General features: G+C 31.9%; 1 protein-coding gene across 1 annotated transcript; it reads right to left on the reverse strand.

Annotated features, from left to right (window-relative positions):
- Window positions 1-755: 755 nt before the first annotated feature.
- Window positions 756-1,979, reverse strand: LOC130975299 (ethylene-responsive transcription factor ERF060-like). Its single transcript, XM_057900114.1, has 2 exons — window positions 1,974-1,979; window positions 756-1,890 (listed from the first exon to the last, which is right to left on the reverse strand). The coding sequence occupies exons 1-2, from the start codon at window positions 1,977-1,979 to the stop codon at window positions 979-981; spliced, it is 918 nt and encodes a 305-aa protein (XP_057756097.1). The 3' UTR covers window positions 756-978.
- Window positions 1,980-2,956: the final 977 nt, after the last annotated feature.

The following is a 2,956-nucleotide window of genomic DNA, read 5'->3' on the forward strand; positions in this document are numbered from 1 at the left end:
TTTTTTTAAAATTTTTAAAGGGTAAAGTATATTTTTTGTTTCTGAAGTTTGGCAAAAGTTTAAAAAATACCCCTAAATTATATTTTGTTTCAATTTTATCTCAAAAGTTTTGGATTTAGATCAAATATACCCTCTATGGCAAAATCTTAAAAAAAATTAAGACCAGTCTAACAATAATGCATAAAAATTATGCTTGATTTGCTTGTGTTGAGAGTTGTTTTTATAAAATTGTTGTTGAATTGGTCTTAAAGTTTTTGAAAAATTAGCGAGTATATTTGATGCAAATCGAAAACTTTTAGAACAAAATTGAAAGAAAATAAAATTTAGAGTTATTTTTAAAACTTTTGTCAAACTTTAGGAATAAAAAATATATTTAACCTTTTTTTAAACACAATCAAATTTTTTTAATTTTTTAAACACAAATCAGAGGACCCGAAAACAAAAATAAGAGGATCCAATTGATTCGATTTCTGTACTTTTTAAAAATTAGATGGTTCAATTTCTATTTTCTAAATTAAATCATTCCACATTTTAAAAAAATTTCACAGCAGTCCACAATTTTAAAAAATACTACTATTAACCTAATATAAAAAATAAAAATGATTGAATTGTCGCAAGGCTTCTTTTGCTGCAACCTTGTTTGCTCGGAATCACATAGAATCAACTGATTGTTTAAATTTCTTCAATGTACAAGTCATAAGTTAAATTAAAGTTTATTACGTATCAAACTGTACCAAAAATAAAATGCCCACGGATTTAGGATAACTTGATGTATTGGAAGACGGTTTAATTACATTTTGAACAAGCAGAGTAGATAAGATTACAAAGGTCCCATGGTTATGCAAGGAATAAAAAGCACCCACAAACCAAGAGCCCTAAAATATGGCAACAACCATGTCTGCAAATGCCAAAAACTTGATTGCAGAAGCTGCCCAAAAGGATAATAACTTAACACACACAGACACACAAGATGATGAGTCATATGGCTGCCCAATCAATCTCCACGGAGGGGAACTTCTCCAAGCCAAAACTCACCGGTTCCTCCCACTTGCAACAATCCGAGAAATCAAAAAGAGTGGTCGCAGCCGATTCAGGGGAGGACGATCCTGCACATGATTCATCCGACTCCACCTTGAAATCTTCTAGCTCAGGATAAAGCACTTGATCTTGCTCCACCTTCACAACAGAGGGGCATGGCTCCTGTTTCTGAGAAAGAGCCAACTTGTCGCAAATGGCTTGGAGCTTGGCATCCACGGAAGAAGGGAGAGGCTTGTAATCACCAAACTCACCGAAGACGCGGGTACCATGGTGCTTAAGGTGAGGGAAGTTGAGGCGTGCGAATTCACCGCGAAGCTTGTAAGCCGCGTTATCGTATGCCAGAGCTGCTTCCTCTGCGGTGTCGAAGGTTCCCAGCCAGAGGCGGGTTCGGTTCTTGGGGAGTCTGATTTCCGCCACCCACTTCCCCCAGTGTCTTTGCCTAACACCGCGGTAAAGCTTTGTGGCTTTGGTTGGGGTGGTGGCCACGTGCTTCATGGGGACCCCCTTTGGGGAAAGGTGCTTTTGGTTGCTGTGTTGGACACATGTGGAAGACATAACTTGTTGCTGTTGAAGTTGGCGAAGTTGGAACTGCGCTTGGATTTGGATGATTTGTGTTGGGGTGAGTTTGTTGAGGCCTATGGAGGAAGAGGGTGAGAAGAGGTTTGGAAGAGGAGAGGAAGCTGGTGGCGATGAAGAAACACTTTGGAAAAAAGGGTAAAGTGCTTTCATCAGCTCTTCACTATGTGGATCTAACAAATAATCCCCTGAGATGCTGCTGTACCGATCCATACTCACTCGGTTTTTGGACTGCTCTTTCGTCTCTCTTGCACGTTGCTCATCAACCCCTCTTCCCTTTTATATCCATCACTTGTCTCGTCAACTTCAATTATGCCTCTCCACCCAATCATAACATCACACGTATACAAGTAATTTACCAACATGTCCACCCCCAACTTTTCTCTCACACTTGCCCCAATTACTAAAGAGACATCCTCATCCTCTACTGTTTTGGAAAAAAAACTTAAATGATTTCATATTATTTTGTAATTATTTATTTATTGTTATTTTTAATTATATTTTCACTGTATTTTCTTAATTGTTCGTGCTAATAAATTAATGTGTAGAAAGACTCATTATTTTTCTATAGTATATAGAAATTTCCAATCCATTTATGACATGGTATTCCCTTCGTAATTTTATTTTTTCCTTTCCTTTCTTTCACATCACAAACAATACTGTTAGCTATATATCAAAAAGGAATATTTGAAAAGAATATTTAAAGTAGGAGATAAAAATAAAAGAAAAAAATATATTCCATACCAATGTATATTATTTTTGTTTTAAAAAATTAATGAAATTGATGGTATGCGTTCACATACTCATTTACTTTTGATAATGTCACACGATTGTCATTAACTCATTATATTAATTAATTAAGTATTATTATATTTATGTAAACATATCTTCCATATGAGTAGATAAATTATTCGTATAAAATATATATTAAAAATAAATTATATAATTAATATATATATTAATAAATAAATGTATAATAATTAATGTATTAAATATTAATTAAGTTTTAGTGTATACACAGTATTTTTTTAATCAATTGTTAGTACTTTTATTTTTATTAAGAGACTTTTAATATTTAGACAATTAGACACCAAGAAAATGATTTTTAGACTGTTTGTTTATAAATATGAAACACTAAAATAAGAATACAAAAATATAAAATTATATTTGATACATAAGACACAAAAATAGATATTATATCTAAAAATATTAAATTGATGTATTTTATGTCCATCTAAAAATAAAATAAAAATTTTAATAAAAAATATAATTTATTTTTTATTTTTTATTAATTTTTATAATTATATTTTTATTATTATATATTTTTAAAAATTTTAAATAA

Source organism: Arachis stenosperma, chromosome 4 (assembly GCF_014773155.1).
Source record: "Arachis stenosperma cultivar V10309 chromosome 4, arast.V10309.gnm1.PFL2, whole genome shotgun sequence".
In the NCBI taxonomy this organism is placed as follows: Eukaryota; Viridiplantae; Streptophyta; class Magnoliopsida; order Fabales; family Fabaceae; genus Arachis; species Arachis stenosperma.